The sequence below is a fragment of the Adiantum capillus-veneris genome, chromosome 3, assembly GCF_014529385.1.
Source record: "Adiantum capillus-veneris isolate H3 chromosome 3, ASM1452938v2, whole genome shotgun sequence".
Taxonomy (NCBI): Eukaryota; Viridiplantae; Streptophyta; class Polypodiopsida; order Polypodiales; family Pteridaceae; genus Adiantum; species Adiantum capillus-veneris.
This window is the reverse complement of record NC_140933.1, coordinates 18,311,512-18,331,916: the sequence shown is the minus strand read 5'-3', so window position 1 is coordinate 18,331,916 and position 20,405 is coordinate 18,311,512. Positions and strand designations below refer to the sequence as shown.

Below are 20,405 nucleotides of genomic sequence, written 5' to 3'. Positions count from 1 at the left end.
ACCGTACGTACGTACAGATGCAATCCATACGGTACGTCCATACAGTACGGATCCGTACCGTACGGATTGCATCCGTACGGTGCAGTATTTTTTAAAAAAAAATTTGGCCAGCGCGTGTGGCGTCCGTTGCAGCGATAGGGTAGCGATTTATTTTTTCAGTAAAGCTCTTTACAGAGAGTGTGCGCTTCTGTAAAAGTTGCAGAGCAAGTGCAGAGCAGGTCTGTGAGCGCCTTTCTTGCAAAGAAAACACCATGCCTCGCGAAGCCAACCCCCTCTGGAACATTCACACTAATGTCATTGAGATTGTGAAGTCTCCAGGGCAATCCGGATCAGGTACACGACGTTGGCAATGCAAGTATTGTGGGATGCAGAAGACCAGTACGGTCACTCGTGTCGTCAGACACTTGACGGCAATAGGATGTACAGCCAATTGTGGAGCATGCAAGAAGGTGCCGCCTGCTGTAAAAGATCAACTGATTGCAGAAAAATTTCCAGCAATGGCAGGAGTAAACAAAGGTATGGGAAAACAATCTACACAAGATGCCCTTCTCGGAGACCTTGGGGAGACGGACACTCAAGATCAAACGGTGGGAAGTAGTGAACCTAGTGCACAGGCTCAGTCTAACAGGAAGAGGGCTCGTGTCATGCAAGATGTTGAGGATGTGTTTTCTGAGGATGTTAATGATACGGAGGATGTCACAGGGCCTAGGCAAACCACCTTGCCCTCGCGTGTGCATACTCAATCTTGGATCAAGGAGCGACAAAAGGTGGCGGAGATGGAGATTGCTCGCACTCTTATTGAGTGCAACATCTCCTTCAATGTATTGAGGACTGACCAATGGAAAAGGATGGTGAAGGCTATTGCTCAGGTTGGTCCCACAGATACATGGACTGGCTTAGAGTACAAGAAAATGCGCACGACAATGCTTGATGAGCAAAAGGCTTTGATTGACAGGGCTTTGGTTCCAGTGAAGGCAGGATGGAAACAATTTGGGTGCACAATCATTTCAAATGGTTGGAGTGACATACGTCGACGACACATCATCAACATTCTTGTGTCATCTTGCCTTGGCACATATTTTTTGCGAGCCGTGGATGCAAGGAAGGCAAGGGAACATATCACAGTTCAGTTCATTTACACGCACATTCGGCAGGCCATTAGAGACGTTGGCGCAGAGAATGTGGTACAGGTTGTCACTGATAATGCATCAAATTGCAAAGCAATGGGTGACTTGATTTCAGCAGAGTTTCCATCCATAGTTTGGACCCCCTGTGCTACACATTGCCTTGATTTACTCATGGAGGGGATAGGGAAACTCCCTTGGGTGCTGCCTATTGTGTCTGATGCAACAAAGATCACCACTTTCTTCCGCAAGAAGCACCAAGCACTTGCCATCTTTAGGAGCCACAGCCAGTTGGATATGGTACGGCCTTCAAAAACCAGGTTTTCCTATATGTAGTTGGTGCTCCATAGGCTCTTCAAGCTAAGGGATTCCCTGATGCAAACAGTGGTGGATCCCAAATGGAGAGACATGCACAATTCCCAGCAGGAGAACACTAAGTACATCCAGAGGCGTGTTCTTGATGAGAGCTTTTGGACAGAGGTGCAGTCTCTCACAGTGGCTTTGCAGCCTGTTCACGTGTTGCTGCGTGTCACGGATATGGAGGGGTCCACACTAGGGCTGGTTTACCATCTATTCTTGCAGATGAAGAGCCACATTAGAGAGTGTCCTTCTTTGTCTCAGCAGCGGTATGTTTCCTTGATTGCATCATTGACAATTGTTGGCAATTGTTTTTTTTTAGATAGCTCGGACCTGCTACACTGAGATGCTTCTTTTTTGATGGATGTGTGCAAAAGAGATGACATACTGGCTATTGTGGAGAGTCGGTGGACGTTCATGAGCCGTCCTATACATGGAATGGCTGCATGTCTCCATCCTCTCTACAAAAAGCCAGAACTATTCCATGATAGAGATTTGCTTGCACTACGCGATTCATACATCTCGTTGAGGTATGACGAGGACACAGAACTGGAGATTGATGCTGAGATGACGAGCTTCATCAACAGCTTAGGTCCTTCCTTTGTGCGGCCTGTGGCACTGAGACAAGAGGCCACCAAGTTTCCTTTGACTTGGTGGCAGAGCTATGGGAGACAGGGTCTTCCCAAGCTTACGGATCTTGCATTACGCCTACTTTCGCAGGTAAATACGAAACCTAAACCATTGCCACTTTTGCAGGTAAATACTAAACCCTAAATCATTGTAATTTCCCAATTGAAGGATTGCTCTGCGGGTGCTTGTGAGCGCAACTAGAGTGCCTACTCATTGATCCACACCAAAATACGCAATAGGCTAAGCACTGCGCAACTAGAGAGGTTGGTTTACTGTAGAGCCAACATGAAGCTTGTGCGAGCCTACCATGCTTTGGGGACACCAAAGCAGGTAATATTAAATATGTGGTTTTGTTAACTCGTCGATTTTACTTATGATGATATGATCGAACTCTTTGTAACGTACGTTCGGTTTTTTCTATGAGCAGGTAGATCCCACGCAGGTTAAGATGGCGCCTGATTCCACTATAGAGAACATTGAGCAGCAGACGAGAGATGAGCAAGAGGAGATTCTTCGACTACTTCATAGAGAGTTGGAGAGTGCGGATCGACGAGTGACCAGATCGCGAGCACGGGCATACAACATTCCACTCCAAGAGCGAGCTCCAGATCCAGATATTGCACGACGTGAGAGCATTCGCAAAGGAAAGCTTCCTGTCCGCAAAGCACAAGTACGTGCAAATGAGGCGGTTCGTCTCATTCACGCCACAAAGGAGGAGGATCTTGAGGATGTTGCAGAGCAGCCACAGGTGTCTATGGTTGTGGAGCCAGAGTACGACGACGAGGGCAATGTCTTGTCACATGGAGACATTCTCTCCTCTGCAGAGAGCTCATCTTCATCCGATGATGAGTTCTAAGCTAGTTGTCTTGGGAGAGAGAGACTTGAGTCTCTTGACTGAGGACTCCATTGGGTTTTTTCTAGTATTATTCATGCTATGTATTAGTTTTAACTTTTGGCATTTGCACCTTGCTAGTTTATGAGCTTTTGTAGTTGGCATCAGACATTGGTCATGATTGCTATGTCATGATGTCATTCTCATTGGTCATGATTGATATGCCATTTTCATGCCGGGATGATTGTAGTGTTGAGTTTTGTATTTGCAGTATTTTAATCATCATTAGTCAATCTTTGGATCTTCACCCTTGTATGATCATTGATGTACATTGTCTCTTACCTTACAATGCTATGTTGCTTTTGAGATTATGGTATCGAGTCTGTCAAACTATTACTGAAATCGGGTATTGTGTCCCATGTTCGTATATGGACCATAAATCGGGTATTGTGTCCCATGTTCGTATATGGACCATGGTAGGTCACTTGATTGATGTTTAAATTTTAATGCAGGTAGGCCTTTTCATTTAGCCATATAGATTGATAGTTTATATATTTGTGGGCTTCTTTTGTGAAATTTCAAATGTTTTTCCTAATTTTGAAGGGTTTTTTACCAATAGTGCGTATTTTTACGTACCTTAAACCTCAATCCATACAGGACTGCGTACCTTACGTACCAAATACGTACAGTATTTTACGTTTGGTTCCACCTTGGAGTGCGTGTTACACGGCAAAGAGACAAGTGCCTATTGTATTTGTCGCAAGAAAAGTACATTGAAAAGGTGCTGGACAGATTTAACATGGCTGAAGCAAAGCCTCTTGGTGTGCCATTACAGCCATATGTTAAAATCTCCAAGGATGATTGTCCCAAGTCAAAAAAAGAAGCCAATGACATGCAAAGTGTGCCTTATGCTTCAGCTTGTGGTTCACTTATGTATGCTATTGTCGCTACTAGGCCTGACATAGCCCATGCAGTGGGAGTTGTGAGCCGATTTATGGCTAATCCAGGCAGGTTGCATTGGGATGCAGTAAAGTCCATTATGAGGTACTTGAAAGGGACTAAAAGCAAATGCCTCTGCTATGGTAAAGGACCAATGGAGTTGAAGGGATTTTGTGACTCTGACATGGCTGGTGATGTGGATACACGAAAATCCACAAGTGGCTATGTATTTACTCTTGCGGGAGGTGCTGTTTCATGGTGTTCTAGATTGCAAAAGATTGTTGCATTGTCTACGACAGAGGCTGAATATATTTCAACCACTGAGGCCTCCAAAGAAGCTATTTGGTTAGCACGCCTATGCAGTGAGTTTGGTTTGCCTGCCAAGGCACCTATGCTTGGTTGTGATAGTCTGGCAAAGAACGCCATGTTTCATGCACACACAAAGCATATTGATGTGCGGTATCACTTCATACGAGAAGTGCTTGAGGATGGCCTTATTACATTGGTTAAGGTCCATACATCACAAAATCCAGCCGATGCTCTCACTAAGTGCTTACCCAAAGCACAACATCATCTATGCATAGAGATGGTGGGAGTCACGTAGCTTAAAGGCGCCATTTATGCCTTTCAGTGGGAGGTTGTTGGGTTAAAGGCCTAAATAACCCCTTTTTGTACATTTTTATACTTTGTCCAGGTTCATATTGAACCTGAACACATTTTTTAAAGGTCGCTTATAATAAAAGTGGGAAAACCCAAAACTCACTTATTGAGTTTTCCCCAAAAACGTGAGCTCTCTCTCTCTCCCTCTTCTTCTGCTAGCCCTTCCTCTCCTGCTGCTCTTCGCCTCCCCTCTCTGCACACACACTGCACTTCCTCGCGTGCTCTTTCACTTGCACACACCGCCGCCCGCTCATCAAGTTCAACATTCACATTCCGTTGCACCTTACATTGGTATCAAAGCTTTGGCAATGTTCTGCATCACTCAAGGAAAGAACCACAAGAATTTTTTTTGCTTGTTGCGGTCGCACGAACCCAAGACTTCTTGGGCGTGTCGATTCCTGATTGTGTCTTTGAAGAGTGACAGGAAACCCAAGAAAGAAGGCTTGTCTAGCCTCCCCTTGTGCCTCTTTTCACTCATTGAGAGTGGACCGTGCACTTAACGGCCGGCCAATCGACGTGAGGTGGACAAAAGCAACCTTGTGTGAGCGCAAGGCCGCCAAGGGGTGCGCTCGCAGAAAAGAGCAGAACTTCTTTTCTTAGGGCACCCACAAGAGCCCTAAGTTCCTCGTGAACTTAAGAACCAAAGATCACAGTGTATGCTCATCACCCGAAGCGGAATGGATACTTCGCATGGAGGTGATGGCCATGAAAGTAGGGAAAAAGAATTTCCTCACCATGGAGGTTTTCCTGACCCTCCCCCTTCGTCATCTACGCCAGGGATTGCACCAAATCCTATGGAGGCTTTGGTGAAATCGATGATGGACATGATGGCACAACAAGAGGCGACTCACATTGCTTTGGAACGCGAGCGCGATGCACGAAAAGAAAGAAAAGCAGATAGAAAAGCGGCTATGGAGCATGAGCGTGAACAAATGCGCTTGGAAGCCGAAGCAAGACGAGCGGCCTTCGAGGCCGATCGAGAGGTTCAAAGGGACCTCCGCAAGCGACAACTAAGAAGACAGGAAATAGCGAGGTTTTGACGGCAGCTATGTACCTTGGCGGTGATGCCATAAATTGGTACCACGCATGGCAAGAGACACAATTAGCCGCGCACCTAGAGGAAGCCGACAAATTCACGCCTCTTTCCTTCAATTAGGCTGATTTCCAAGACAAGCTCAAGGCACGGTTTATGCCACCTCAGTACCTCGCACGATTGAAGGACGATTGGCGCGCTCTCAAGCAAAATGATATGCCAGTTATATCTTTCTCTAATCGTGTTTTGCAGCTAGGTACCCAATTACGCAAGTCGGATGATGAGCGCAAAGAGGCATTCCTTTATGGATTGGACAAATATATCAAGTATGATGTCGAGGTGCTCGATCCAATCGATCTCAACAAGGCGGTAGCGATTGCTCTCGCACACGAGATGAAGCACAACAAGGAAAAGCCTAAGGAAAACAAACTTCGACAAGTACCTCTCAAACTTCTCGGAACCCTCAGAACGGTAAGAATGGTAAGAACGGTAACTCTTCTAACCAATCTTCCAATAGTCTCTCAGAAAAGAACTTTCAAAGTGAACCTAAGGGTAAAGCTAGCACAATTGCTAAACCTAAGCTCACTCCATATGAAAAGGTAGCACAAGGAAGTTGACTTTCAGTTAAGTATGATGGTAAGATGAATGCTACGGTTATTCAATATTGGTTGCATCAATTTAATGATTATAATGCGACAACTAAGAAGACAGGAAATAGCAAGGTTTTGACGGCAGCTATGTACCCTTGCCGGCGATGCCATAAATTGGTACCACGCATGGCAAGAGGCACAGTTAGCCGCGCACCTAGAGGAAGCCGACGAATTCACGACTCTTTCCTTCAATTGGGCTGATTTCCAAGACAAGCTCAAGGCGCAGTTCATGCCACCTCAGTACCTCACACGATTTAAGGACGATTAGCACGCTCTCAAGCAAAATGATATGCTAGTTATGTCTTTCTCTCATCGTGTTTTGCAGCTAGGTACCCAATTACGCATGTCGGATGATGAGCGCAAAGAGGCCTTCCTTTATGGATTGGACGAGTATATCAAGTATGATGTCGAGGTGCTCGATCCAATCGATCTCAACAAGGCGGTAGCGATTGCTCTCGCACACGAGATGAAGCACAACAAGGGAAAGCCTAAGGAAAACAAGACTTCAACAAGTACCTCTCAGACTTCTCAGAACCCTCAGAACGGTAAGAATGATAAGAACGGTAACTCTTCTAACCAATCTTCCAATAGTCTCTCAGAAAAGAACTCTCAAAGTGAACCTAAGGGTAAAGCTAACACAATTGCTAAACCTAAGCTCACTCCATATGAAAAGGTAGCACAGGGAATTTTAGGAGGATACATCAAGTCGGAAGAGCAAAGCACTTATTCTACAGAAGGTCATTGTTTTCATTGTCACATTAAGGGCCACATAAAAAGAACATGTCCTAAGCTTGACTCTAATGAATCTAAAGAATCCACAGAACCCACTTCCTCTGTCAAAGCAATCAATGACAACACGAGTGTGCCCCAAGTTTCTCATGACCCTCCCATTGATGAGTCTCTCATTAAATGTTATGGTCATATAACGGGGTAGCGTTTTGTCATATTGTTTGACCCAGGCAGTATGCATGATGTGATCAGTCCCTCTCTTGTTGAGAGAGCCCGCCTAGAGGTTAGTGAGAAATCTCCTCGAGGTCTCTCGCTTTGCGCCCGGTATGGACTCTCTCATCACGAAGGAGTGCCTTAATGTGTTGTTTACAATTCAACAAGCTGCTTTCCGAAGAAAATTTTTAGTCTCTCCTCTCTCAGTATGTGATATGATAATGGGCATTCGATGGTTTCGTGAGCATAGCCCTCTCATTGATTGGGCGGAAAATACGTTCACTTTCAATGCCAAAAGTAACTCTCCCATTGTCATTCGGAAAGCAAGTTGTTCATTCTCCATCGCTCATTTCTAATGTGCAGGCGAAGATTGAACGGATTCAGGAGAAGGAGACTCTCGGTCTCGTCTTCTCCAAAGCATGATACACAGGATTTGCATGATGATTTGAATGACAAGCATGATGATCATTGTTGATCAAGATCTAATTTCTCACCATCATGATGATTTGCATGATGATCAAGATGTGATATCTCACCAGCATGATGATTTGCATGAAGATGACGTGATTGTTCACAAGGATGATGGTTTAGTTGATGTTTTTTCTAGCGAAGCTAACCTCGTTGCAGAGTCGATCAATCACGAAGAATCGATCTTGGCTTTCGAGTCGAGGTCCACAGCAACCCCCCCCCCCCCCCGGCAGATTTGATCAAACACGACCAACCGATCTTGGCTCTCGAGCCTAGGTCCAAAGAACCCTTACAGGAAGTACTATGTGTTCGACTGATTCGTCAGCACGCATTGTTCAAGTGTTTCATTCGTGATCGTTTCCTGTATTTTAGTCACCGTCTATATGTGATCCCTTTTCATAGGTATGCCATATTGTACGTTGAGCACGATTCACTCGTGAATGAGCACGGATGTATGCGGATTTCTCATGAAAAGCTGAAAAGTATGCATTCAAGGAAGTCACATTCTATGTCTCTTCCTTGGCATGACACAGTAGTAGAAAGAGCACAAGAAGAATTGAGTATCAAGCCTCGGCATGTCCATTGTGATTTGCCACAATTGATTGATTTAGATCACAAAGACGAGATTGGATTCCATGTTTTGCATGTGTTTGATGAACGGTGTGGCACTTCGTCTCTTGTTTCATCTACATTGCATGCACAGTCTTTTAGGAAGACGAGATTTTTTCCAATCACTTTACATGGAATGGGTATGTTCATGTTTTTGTGTTGAAAGTGGTTTCAGGAATTTTTAGCCTCGGAGATTTTTGAAGAAGGTAGACGCATAGCTCTAGAGGAAGTGGAGCATTGAAGATGACTTTGTGTCGCTTTCGGCGCGGCCCAAAGAAGCAAGCATTGCACACCTTTATGAAGTTCAAGTATCGCATGACCCACGCATCAGAGTGGGCCGGCAACGAGTCCTTTCCAGGATTCCGGATGCTATTGGCGATCTCCCTTGATGCCATATAGTTTGGTACTAATACCTCACTTTGAAAAGGAGGGGATGTCACATGACACATCCAACCCTACGTGTCCGTGGACAAGCTACAGCATGACCAGGGTTCAGTTCAGTCAAGTCAGTCTAGAATAGAAGGTGATCTGACACTTTTGTGAGTCTGTTCGCAGACCGTGCCTGACCAGACACTTGGAGTAGATGCATATCCTCCGGTTGCACACAGCATGATCATAAGCATTCCCATCAGAATCCTTCAGGGGAATTTTCCAGTGCATTTAGCCTATTTTCCCTATTTTTGACATTTTTCACTTATATTTTTAAGTGACTTTTGTTGGAAAGTAGGTAGGGCAAATTGAATAAGTTTGTATATAAGCAAACCTAGACTAGCACTAATTCAGAAGAGGTAGCAAGAGCACCATTGCTCAACAAGCAACTTCTCAGCAAGAACCTTTGGTGGCGTTTTTCCCTCCAAGCAAGCATCGCCAAGAATCCGTCAGGGGAATTTTCCACTGCATTAAACCTATTTTTGACATTTTTCACTTATTATTTTTAAGTGACTTTTGTTGGAAAGTAGGTAGGCTAATTTTGCTAAGATAATATATAAGCAAACCAAAGCTAGCACTTTTTGGCAGAAGAGACAGCAGAAGCACCTTGCTCAACAGGCAGCTTCTCAGCAAGACCAACCCCAGCGACAACTCTGGCGTTTTCTCTCACCATAAGGCCTAGCGTTTTTGCATCAGATCAGCCAGCGTTTTTGCAATTGCAAATTCTTGGCGACAGCAAGAAGCAGAAGACTCCCAGCGTTAGCAGATTCTCCACAGCAAGACCATTTTCAGCCCTAGCGTTTTTGCATCTGTAAGACACTTCAGTGTTTTTGCAGACCTTCGCGACGGAATCCCCACAAGCATCAGCGTTTTCAGTTTTCACCATTTAGAACCCGCAGAAGAAGTCCTGAACCTCGCAGATCTCACCTTCCCGTAGCAGTTCCTCGCCGCACGGTTAGATCCCATGCAGTTTGCAGATTCACCCCGGAAAACGCAGACTTCAGCGTCTGCGTTTTCAGCGCGTCGTCGTTGCATCGTCGTCATCGACATAGAGTCAGAATTCAGCAGATACAAGATTTAAAGATTTTAGCCTTAGCGTTTTCAGATTTCAGCCCGTCTGGTCGTCGTCCTCATCGTCGTCAACATCATCGGCAAGTCCAAGCATTGTAGAGATTTGTGCAATCATAAGTAGACCGCTCTCGCCATAGAGAGTGGGGCCTTCGGAGAAGGGTTTGACAACATTTTGGTATCGTATTCTTCTCTCTCTATCTCTCAGTCTCATGCACTTCCATTCACAGTGTCCATTCACTTTGTTTGTGTCCATTGCACTCTCTCACTAAAGGAACGGAAGGCTCTCCCTTCCGTAAGTATAAGGAACCCTTGAGCACAGTTCGGAGCACTCATCTTGAGCAAAGTTCAAGATTCACATTCCGCTGCACCTTACAATTCCCTTTTCTACCTTGAGACGTGTGGGTAGCTTCGTTAGCTTCCCCTGTCCATTGGCACGTCAGTCTCAATCATCGGAACCCTGAGACACATTATCATCTGATCCCCTTTCTCCGGAATCCTTTGATGAACTTGCATTTGGTTCCCTTAGTTCGTCGGAACGTTCGGATGTGCTACCATCTTATTTTTCCAGAATCCTGTGATGAGCTGTCATCCGGTTCCCTTGATTTATTCTCTTCAATCTGGCGGACTCTTGCCCTGTTTAGTTGGATACTATCCTGTACATAAGATAAGTCAATGAGCCGGCATGCGTTCCAAATCGTTGCTTAACATGTCCCATGAGTCTCTGAATGGAGTCAGACTTCTGGTTCAGACAATAGTCTCGAATCTCTTTTGGCAAACCACAGCAAAACCACTCAATCTGGTCTCTCTAGTTAATAAATATCCCAAAACCTCTGGCAGTAGTCATCCAATGTATCTTTCTTAGTCATTCTCAATTACCTCAAATGGCACCTTCCCCATTGAACAATGTTGTTGTAGGCAAACTCCACCAAGGGCAAATACTTTTCCCATTAAGTCTTCTAATTCGAAATACAAGACTTCAACAAATCCAAAACCATTGAATTTGGCTATCTCAAATTGCCCACCTATCTACGGGTGAAATGAGGACGAGAACTGCAACCGCGTGCCAACGTTCTCCCATATTTCCCTCCAAAACAAACTAGTAAACCAGGGATTTCTGTTCGAAAAAATGGACTCAGGCATGCCATGTAATCAGAAAATCTTTGAAACAAACAATTTCGCCAAATGATCGAGCTTAATTGTCTTCTTTACCGGAATGAAGTGGGCTTGTTTACTGAATCTAACAATGACTGTCCAAAAACCATCATATCCACTTTGAGTCTTGGGGAGATCAAAAATTAATATATCTGGCAATGCTTTCTGAGGGACGGGAGGGTATGGGTAAAAGGTTGTAGAAGTCTCGGTGCCTTATGCCTGTCAAACTTAACCTTTTAGTCTACTAAACAACTGCGAACAAACTCGTCCACATCCTTTCTGAGCCTCGGCCAAGAAAAGTAATGCTCAACACCCTTCAAGGTGGTATCTATGTCGCGGTGGCTTGAAAAAGGTGAACAATGGCACTCTATCAAAACCTTTTTCCTCAAAGGTTGTAACACACAACATCGTTTTCCGCATTAAATAGCTATCTCGTATGAAATATCCCACAATTGTCTTCTTTCATCTTTCCTTTTCTTTCGCGCTCTTCAGCTTCTCGCGAATTCCCTAGCTTGTCTTCTTGTGATCCTTTGGTTCTTCTTTTCAAGAATTTTGTCCAACTCTTTTTGCGAGTACAGGTTCCGCTTTTCTGCACTCGTCTATCCTTTCATCTTTCCTCTGACTTGCGAGGAGAATCAATGGCCTCACGCCATCTCGAGTGAATCTCATCAATCGAGTAATCCTTCAGGTGTCGGTCTCTAGAGTACTTGATCAATCTTTTCACAAAGGTGTCAACCTACAGTTGATGTTTGTACTCCGCTCTGGCAAACTTTTCTGCTGAAAATTTGCCCAAATCTTCATTCTTTTCTTCAGTTCCCTCGCCAGATTTCAACTTCTCTTTGCCTGCCCACCGAGAGGTGTTATCTCCGTCAGATTCTCCGCAAAAACCCATGTGTACTCTTGGGTTCTTTATGGCTTATGCCTTTTAAGTCAGAGTGATGAAGAGGGGAGCGTGCGTGAAGCGCGATGAAGTAAGGGTGGAGTGTAATAAGTCCAAGGTCGGGACACGAAGATTCTTTCAAAAAAAACTATGTGCGCTACAAAAAAGATTGGATCCTTCGTAGAAGAAGAATCATTTTGAGCTCTAATACCACTGTAACAGGCATGGACACTCCAAGTGAGAAATCAATAGCAACACACAAACAGAAACTTCAAAATCACTAAACTTCAATAGAGAGAAAGAGAAAGAGTCGACACGGGCCGACGGAGTTCCATCCCAGAGGTATTGGCCCCAAAGTCTAGCGCCCCTTTCAATATTTCTTTATCATTAATCATTGCAAAGTACAACTCCCAGGGACCTCTGCTCTCACACTCTATAGAGTGAGGCCGCAAGGGCTCTTTTAATTGCCGAAAAGCAGAGCCCAAAAAGCTTACAGTTTAAAAGCATCTGCTCTCAAAAGCTGCCAACGTGAATCACGGAAATCTGAAAAGTCTGCCACGTGGCACAGCTAGCGCAAAATGCGGAATTTCCGTACAACTGTCCACGTCAGCACTCCACACGATTTAATCTTTTGGCATATTTTCATGGCCTTGTGTTCCTTGGGCCTGTCGAAAAGAAACCGTAAGTTGGAACAACTTTAAAAGCATTTTTATCTGATGTCCGGGTAGTCGTGCCACGTCATCACTTTGTGACAGTACATCGCCCTCATGTTTTACATATAAAGTGCTCTCTGTTGGATTGTTACAAACGCCTCATTTAACCGAATGAGTGTAAGTTTTCTCATACCAAGCACGAGGATATTGCTTCAACCCATACAAAGCTTTCTTACATTTGCACACTTTATATTCCTACCCTTTAATGACAGAACCATGAGGCTACATTACATAAACTTCCTCAAATATGTCACCATCCAAGAAAGCAGTAACAATATTTGATTGGTGTACATCCCATCCTAAAATGAGTTGCCAATGCACATAGAAAACGCATAGTAGTCATAAGTGGAGCAAAAGTCTTTTCATAATCTATGCCTTTCTGTTGTGCATAACCTTTTGCAACAAGTCGAGCCTTATAGCAATCAATCCCACCATCCAGCTTCCGTTTCAACTTGTAAACCCACTTCGTACCAATGGCCTTTTTACCAAGAGGCAAATCACATAAAGTCCATGTATCATTTTCCATAAGTGCATCTTTTGTGATTGCATGGCAGCCATCCAATTTTCTAAATTCTGTGCTTCATCAAAAGACAGAGGTTCCTCACTATCACATAAGCTAAAAATAGCCAAATCATAACAATCCGGTGCATGGCGAGAACCTGAACGAGTATGACTAGACAAAGGTGCATCCAATTTATTGTCATGCAAAGTATGCACCAGCCATTTTGGCATACCTGTAGCCTACTCATTCTAAGCCATTTCCACATCAAGTACATCATGTATATCTGCATCAATAATAGATTGATCTGTAACAGTTTCATAAACCTGTACATTTGCCTCATTCAAATTTCAACCACTGAAAAGAGGCAACAAACTGTCATAAATGTCCTGTGAGCTTACAACACAGTCTCTAGTCCATGACAGTAAGGGCTGAACAGAATCTTCCACAAACACAACATCCCCTGAAACCAAGATACGCTTTGTTTGTATATTGTACAACCTGTAACCTTTACTTTCAGCACTATAACCAACAAAAATGCATTTAACAACCTTATCATCCAATTTTATGCCCTGCGTTTGTGGCAACAAAGTATAAGCCAAACAACCAAAAACATGCATGTGATCAATAGATGGTTTTCGATCATGCCATGCTTCATAAATAGCCATAAATTGCAAAGCTTTCGTAGGACACCTGTTAAGTACATAAGCAGCACACATCATGGCCCAAGCAAAAATGAATGTGGCAAACCTTGACTCTTGACCATACATCGTGCCATCTCCGGAAGCAACCTATTTTTCCTCTCAGCAACACCATTTTGTTGAGGTATATATGACATACATTGGTGTTTTATCCCACGACTAGCCAAAAATGCATTAAATTCATGAGAGATATACTCCCTCCCTCGATCGGAACGGAGGGTGCCAATAGTACATTTAGAGACATTTTCAGCCATAGCCAAAAATTGCTTAAGCACGAAAACACTTTGGACTTAGCTTTAAGCGGATATACCCATGTATGCCTGGGGTAATCATCAATGAAAGTCACAAAGTAAAGGTAACTGCCCAAGGACGGAGTTTGCATGGGCCCACAAACATCACTATGCACAAGCTGCAACTTGCATGTAGCCCTAACTGAACCATCCTTTGGAAACTTCGGACGCTGCATCTTACCCAAAATACAGCATTCACAAACATGCTTCATAGGTGCTTCAAGAGGCGGCAAAGAAGCAACCATATCAGATTTTTGCAAACGCAATGCGTGTTTATTTATTTGGATGACATTCTCATTTTCTCCTCTTCCTAGGAGCAACATGCTATTGATGTGGGGAAAGTTTAGGCCGGATTCGATGCTAAATGTCTTTACATTGTAGACGGAATTTTTTATGACTATTGTGTGCTATTTGGGCTATCTCATCTCTCCCGAGGGCATTCGACTTGATCCCGCAAAGGTAAGTGAGGAGACAAAGAGGCCTATGTGTGAGACAGAATATGATGTTTCGCTCATTTTTGGATTTGTGTCCTCATATAGTTCTCACATCAAGCACGTTGCACATATTGCCGCACCATCGTCTGATTTGTTAAAGGGTTTTAGACTCGCCATCAGCGCGTTGTCATGATCGATGCCGATAAGAGTGCTTTTGAAGCGCTCAAAGTAACAGTCATTGAGACACCATGCCTCGTCCTTGCCTCTTGTGATGAGCCTTTGGAGGTTTAGACTGACGCTGGTAACATTGTTATTGGCGCGACGTTACAACAAAATAGCCATCCAATGGCATTTCTCTCTCGTAAACTAAATAGTGCTCAGAAAAATTATTTTGTCTATGATAAGGAACTTCTCTCTTTCATTCATGTATTAAAAGATCGGAATCGTTTCATGTATGGGCGTGAGTTTGTCCTTCAAACAAATCAACAAGCACTTAAATGGCTTCAATCTTTGCCTAGTGCACATTGGAGTGATAGGCAAGCAACATAGTCTCAATTTTTTGAACAATTTGGTATGGTTGATTATGTCCCTGGCAAAGCTAGCCCTGTGGCAGATGCATTGAGTAAGAAAGGTTAAATTCTCTCTTGAGAGTCTAATTCTTTTCTCTCTATTCAAGGTGTTGGTTTTGATGATCTCAAAGTCAATTATATGGGTTCTGAATTTGAAAAGCACTAGGTACAAGCACTAATGCATAAGATGCATGGAAACCGAGAGAACTTTGTGATTATCAAACTTTTTAACAGCAGCAAAATAGATGTAAATCGATGCAACCAAGAATAAATGACAAAAGCATCCATCTTACCGTCATACTTATTGAACGTAATCTTCTCGAGAATTGGTTCATTGGCCATCTGTGCAGCATTGGTCGCCTCCGCATTAGTCTTGGTAAGTTTTTCATAGTCCGGCTCTAAAGAAAAGGTATTGCATCGCACCACCAAAGTGGTGATGAGATCACGCATGGCTTCCCTTTCTTGGCTTCAAGCATCGACGTTTGCGCGTCTACGAGCTTCTGCTTCCACCATCAATCGACGTTCTTCTCGCTCTGCCGCTTGCGCACACTCTAATCGGCGTGCCTCCTCTGCGTCCACACACTCTTGTCGTCGCGCTTCATCTTGCTACATCATCATCCGCATCATGAAATCCATGGGATTTGGTGGCAAGGATGGAGGGGTAGGGGGAGGATTCATGGGAAGATCCATAGGTGGAACTTGCTCGCCTTCTTGATTGGTGGAGGCCTCCATAACGCTACGAGTCTTAACCATGCAAGGATTTCCGCTCATTGTTCAAGGAAGGTCGTAGACTAATCTTCGAGAGACTATCTACCCCCTCATCGGCGCACCCCGCATGCAACACCCAATACATCATTGGTTGCTATAATCCCACGCTCAAGGCGCATGGTCCTACACGCAATGGCACGCCTGTTGCTCCAAGAGAGAGAGGAATATACACCGAAGGACTGCCAACACAACCAAAAACACAATAGAGAAAAAAAAAATAGGATTAGTAAATTAGTGCAAAATCTTCAAATCTCTGATAACAATGTCAGGTGCAACGAAATTGAAATGGTGATCTAGGCATTACACTTTTACAAATCTTTTACCTCTTTTCCTTGCGTAAGTGATTGCTTTTAGCTTGAATGATGGTTCCTTTTACTTTCCTTGAAGAGAGGAATGAGAGAGGGGGGTAGAGATGTGTAGAGAGAGAAAGAAAGAGAGAGAGAGAGAGAGAGAGGAGGAGAATGACACCCAATGGGGTCCCAACCAACCCTTCTCAAGGGCCCCCTACACAGTTGCCGATGTGATATTTTCTTTAGATTGCATAAATGGAACGTACACACATGCAATACCTCAAATGCAGACTCTACTGACTCGAATGGAGGATGTCGCCCTGCGGTAACTCAAGACGAGGCACCTCCAAGCTGATTTGATGTTGGATTCTTCTCAATGTGGGATTGCGGATGGCCACCAAGGGGTAGATCTAGAGTTGAATTGCGCTCCCGATGTGAGGAATGAAGGGCTGAAAACACAGACCTCAACTACAAAGAATGATTTATTAATAAGTTTGACCAAGGGGTTAGTTCTGGGTGAAACTATCTTACATCTGCCCACCCAGGAATCCAACTGACATGGCAGGTATATTTTCCTTCAGATTCACCTACCTTGGGTGATCCAGTTACACAAGTATAGACTGTTAGAGTCGTGGTAGTTATCCATGGTTCAGATGTTCTCCCTTCAGAGGGGGATGTGGAGTCATCTTGGGAGTCGCATTTCATGGACTACTTCTTCAAGTGATTTCATGTGCAACGAACAGAATATTAGTCTATTTGGTGGCTTTTTATAGCCCCTTGTTCATCTCTTGCACACCTTGGTTGTTAGGTCTCTTGAGCTTGGCATATGACTCGTATTCTCAATATTGATGTGCGTGCCTTTCAATTGGATGCTTGTTTCCATTCCAAATCACTCTAAGAGTGAGGTGATATTCTCTCGAGATGTGTTCCAGACAAATAAAAATCAATAGCAGTTTTCACTCTCAGTTCCGATGAAGTTTCTTCAGATGTGGTTTGCAATTCACTCATGATCTACGGTGGTTAGTGCATGTCTTTGGTTCTTCGTCATCAAACAATTGATTTCTCAGTAGCCTCGGTTGTCTGCATTCTTTGGACTTCCCGTAGGAGCTTGGAGTTTCTTGTGTGTGGTATGTGACCGCAGGTGTAGGATTTCAACTCTTTCCTCAAGAGTGGAGCACTTAAGAGCTGAGAAATGATGCTGTGTAACGTGCGCACTTCACTTGCGCTACATGGTGCCACAATCTAGCATGATCCAGTAGCTTAGGACTGAGCATGGCACCTTTGTGAGCCTCTAGCAAGACGTGCATGTCCAGGCCGGTCACAGTTGCATACCCTCTCTTGCACAGGACAGCATTTTCAGCATATAGGCTTGACCGCATGAACCACCTCTTATTTTAATCACTTAATTAATAAGTGATTTTTAGCCATTTAAATGGAATCGTGGGGCTTTCTTTTGTCTGCTCGACCCAGCCTTTGAAGGGTATAAAGGGCAGCTAGGAACAACGCTTGGAGAAGCAGAGAACCTAGGAAAGTGGCGGTGCAGCAGATCGTACAGCAAGACAGCGAGCAGCCCATCGTTTTCTCAAAAGACAAGGCCAACGTTTTCAGCCTCCCATCCACATACCAATAGTTTATGCCTTTACCCTCAGTTTTGATGCATTCTCTTGGAGCAGTCAGCAGTAGTACCTTCTGTAGATGTTGGTTGTGTGACTTGTGAGTCAGTTGAGTTGAGGAGATTCTTGTTAGAGCTGGGTTCTTCACCAGCAAAGAGTATTTTACTTCCCAGACGTCTTTCGAGGGTAATGGTAGGATGGTACAGATATGGCTCAGTGTTGCCAGGCCGATGTGAGCCATTTTGATCAGCAGGTTTTGGACCCATGAGTGGGCAGGGAGGGGTATGTATGTTTATTGCGGATGCTTGGCGGCAGGCCATTGTGGACAGAGGGGTGATTGTGCCGGGCAGAGCCCAGTTTATGACATTGAGGATGCATGGGAAGCTCGTGGGGCTTCTCAATGTATATGCGCCTAATCAGGCAAGTGCTAGAGCAGATTTCTGGGCACAGATTTTGGATGCATTTACTTGAGATGGACCACTGGTGTGTTGGAGGGGACTTCAATATGCTAGAGAATCCGGCAGATAGGATTGGGGGCAGTCATGTGACAGTGCATGGGCATGACCTAGCAGCATGGGAGAGATTGTGTTTGACTTTGCGGATCTCGAATGTATGGCAACATGAGGCTTTGGTACGATCTCTAGACAATCTGAGTTTCTCTCAGTCGGACCGTCGACAGGGAGGAACTACCCTGTCTAGGATTGATCAATTCTATGTAGGCAACTTTGTTGGGGAGATGGGTGCGACCATAGGGATCCTGGCTGACACTGCATTTTCAGATCATGCCCCGGTGATTCTTACTTTTGAGGAGCAGCGACAAGCACCTAGCATGCAGCTACGGATTCCAGAGAGTACTCACGGACCCGAGCCTTGTTGATGAGATAGAGCGTATCTCGCACTCTAGCTAGAACTCAGATGTGGATGCAGCAAAGCAGTGTGCCCAGGGGATTGCGGCCCTCGACACTTTTTTACATGATACACCTTTGACTAGATTTCGAGAGACTCGCGAGAGAGAGGAGATTCAGGCGCAGCCTAGCAGCCATTCAGAGGTTACACGAGAAACAGCCTGAGTGCACCTGGCTAGAGGGTCAGTTGCAATAGGCTAGACACGAGGTTAGCAAGATCGAAGAGCAGAGACATGAGTTCTACTACCACTGCCAGGCCTCGCATTGGACACAGCTTGGGGACCGAGTCTCTGGAGAGTTTTTTGAGATTACCGGACCCCGCCATGCACATACAGGGATTAGACAGCTGAGACGTCAAGATGGATCACTAGCGACTGAGCCTGAGGAGCTGAGAGGGATTGCTACCGATTTCTTCAGAGATTTACTTAGTGCTACACCTCCGTCTGACGAGAGAGATAGGTGTAGAGAGCTTGTTTGGGCTCATATCCAAAGGAGAGTCACAGATTGTATGAGGCATGCATTGGCACAGCCATTGTCTAAGGAAGAGCTTATTGAGGCTTTGAGGGTACTCCTCCGTAGAAGCTGCCTAGGAGAGGATGGTTTGGCACCTGCATTTTATAGGCGGCACTGGGGTATCCTGGGACCAGGCCTACGCAAAGGCTTTCTATCACGAGGACGTGGCAACTACTAACCTTAGTTGTTGGTTTCTTTCCAGTGATTTATGCTTAATTTTTGAGACCCTCTATTTGAAGTTGCAAATGGTCGGACATTGTATGGCCAATATGAACGGTAGTTTCACCCACAGACGCGAAGTTGGTCGGCACTGGAACTCGTAAAGTAAAAGGATGTCTAGGCTCAGTTCAAGATAATGTAGGTCCCCCCGTCACACTTAGCAAGTTGGTGGATACTAGGAAGTGAACTCAATAAAGACATAAAGTCAAGGTGGGATCACCAACAGAAAGTATCCGGCAATTGGGCCACATTGCACTTTCGGATGCGGTCCCAATGAGGATAGATGGTCAAATGACCGGTGGAAGCCCAACGGAAGCATCTCCTAAAAATTAGGGAACTGCTATTTTGGGCCGTGAAATGTGTTCGCGTCATTACCTTCGGTATGACCAGGGGAACATTTTATTACTCTGCTGCAAAGTCAACCGATGCACCAGTTGAGGGATTTTTAAGCAGGAAGCCCAATGCGGGGAAATTGCATGTATGAGTGCCAAGTGGCACTTTTTGGCCAATTTACCAAGTTTGAGAGAACAGAACTCGTAACTGACTCTTTGGAGCAGTTTTGGAGGCTGAGAACTTTGATTTTCAGCCATTTCTCTCTATTTTTTAGCTTCCCATGACTTTACCTAGGACCAAAGAGCTCATTTTCAGCATTGGAAGGCATCAGATGCGTGTTTACAGGGCTGTTTTGCTGCGTTTTCAGCGATACGCAGGTTTTGGCAGCCATGGAAATCTTCCCCTTTTGCATCTATTTGTTCACAGATGCATTACGGGTCAAGCGCAGAAGAGGGGGCGCTCGATTTATGCGGGGGGGGGGGGGGGGGGGATGCTTCATTGAGAACCTGTCACACGTTAAGAGCTATGGAGTGCTTTCTTTCCCTCCCATGTACAGTGTGGTGCTAGGAATGATGCCCTGCACGCTACACACTGCTCTCTCTCCCCCCTACGTGCAGTTATGTGATGCCCCACAAGAAGGCTCTTCATTTGACTGATGTACAGCTGTGTGGGTTTATGATTTTGTGCTGAGGCAAGAGCCTCCTTGAGCAGGAACAGGGGTAGCTAGCTGCTACTCCAAAGCAGGCATCGGTGAGGGTCATAACCTCACTGTACAGGTGTGT

The 20,405-nt window shown here is 44.8% G+C and overlaps 3 protein-coding genes across 4 annotated transcripts in view; 2 read left to right on the top strand and 1 right to left on the bottom strand.

The window, feature by feature from the left end:
• The window catches only part of LOC147460553 (uncharacterized), an 83,955-nt gene that overhangs the window by 20,051 nt on the left and 43,499 nt on the right, over positions 1 to 20,405 (bottom strand). The window lies entirely within an intron of this gene.
• LOC147460555 (uncharacterized) lies at positions 252 to 1,460 on the top strand. The gene has a single exon (XM_086509642.1). The coding sequence runs from the start codon at positions 252 to 254 to the stop codon at positions 1,458 to 1,460; it is 1,209 nt and encodes a 402-aa protein (XP_086365768.1).
• On the top strand, positions 1,835 to 3,199 carry LOC147460554 (uncharacterized). The gene is made up of 2 exons (XM_086498893.1): positions 1,835 to 2,441; positions 2,539 to 3,199. The coding sequence occupies exons 1-2, from the start codon at positions 2,397 to 2,399 to the stop codon at positions 2,965 to 2,967; spliced, it is 474 nt and encodes a 157-aa protein (XP_086355019.1). The 5' UTR covers positions 1,835 to 2,396; the 3' UTR covers positions 2,968 to 3,199.